The 705-nt window shown below is 75.4% G+C and overlaps 1 protein-coding gene across 1 annotated transcript in view; it reads left to right on the top strand.

Moving 5' to 3' along the window:
• The first annotated feature begins 83 nt into the window (after nucleotides 1-83).
• Nucleotides 84-705, top strand: part of PHF13 (PHD finger protein 13) — a 5,010-nt gene continuing 4,388 nt past the window's right edge. The window contains exons 1-2 of the mRNA XM_077763978.1: nucleotides 84-311; nucleotides 403-633. Of these exons, the coding sequence (XP_077620104.1) occupies nucleotides 84-311; nucleotides 403-633 (459 nt within the window). The remainder of the gene's footprint in view (nucleotides 312-402; nucleotides 634-705) is intronic.

Here is a 705-nt window from a genome sequence, read left to right as displayed (position 1 = left end):
AAGCCTCCGCACCTCCCCCGCTCCAGCAGCATCAGGTCCCGGAGACACCGCCCCCACAAACCGGGCAGCCGCCGCGAAGCTCTATGGGGATTGGAGTCCGCGAGGAGGCCTTTGTGCGCCTCAGAGACGCAGCTGGGACTACTACTCCCACAATGCCCCGCTCCCGCCCCCCGCGCCTTCGGCTTCCCGTCGCCCACAGACTACATCTCCCGACAGCCCTCGCGGCNCGGAGCCGCCGGCCCGGGAGCACAGAGCCCGGGACGCAACACGCCGAGCCCCTCATCACCTCCAGCCGGGGCGACCCCTCCCGGGTCCGCCCTCGTTCTGCGCGGCCGCCGGAGCCCCCAGCCCTGAGCGGCTCCGCGGCCCGGCGCCCGCATCCCGGCCCCTGCACTCCCGTAGCCGCCGCCCCCCACCCTGAACATGGANCTCTTCCCGGCGCCCCTTCCCTCGGGCCGCCGCGCCCACTTCTCCCCGGCCTCGCGTAGCCCCGGGACCTGTCTGCGCCCCCGGCCCCTCCCCGCCGGCTTGGCTTACTCCTTCCCCGCCCCCGGGGACTCGGTCTCAGCCGCCGCCGCCTCGCGTTCCCGCTTCTCTGAGGAGCCCCCTCCCCCCCTCCCGGAGGGGCTCGCGGTCCTCCTCGGACGGGGACTCCGCTCCGCGCGCCCCCGCCTGCTCCCTTAATCCCCGGGGCCCGGTAGTCCG

The sequence above is a fragment of the Crocuta crocuta genome, unplaced genomic scaffold, assembly GCF_008692635.1.
Source record: "Crocuta crocuta isolate KB4526 unplaced genomic scaffold, BGI_CrCroc_1.0 scaffold13, whole genome shotgun sequence".
In the NCBI taxonomy this organism is placed as follows: domain Eukaryota; kingdom Metazoa; phylum Chordata; class Mammalia; order Carnivora; family Hyaenidae; genus Crocuta; species Crocuta crocuta.
The sequence above is the reverse complement of the archived record's forward strand: the minus strand, read 5'-3'. Positions and strand labels throughout refer to the sequence as shown.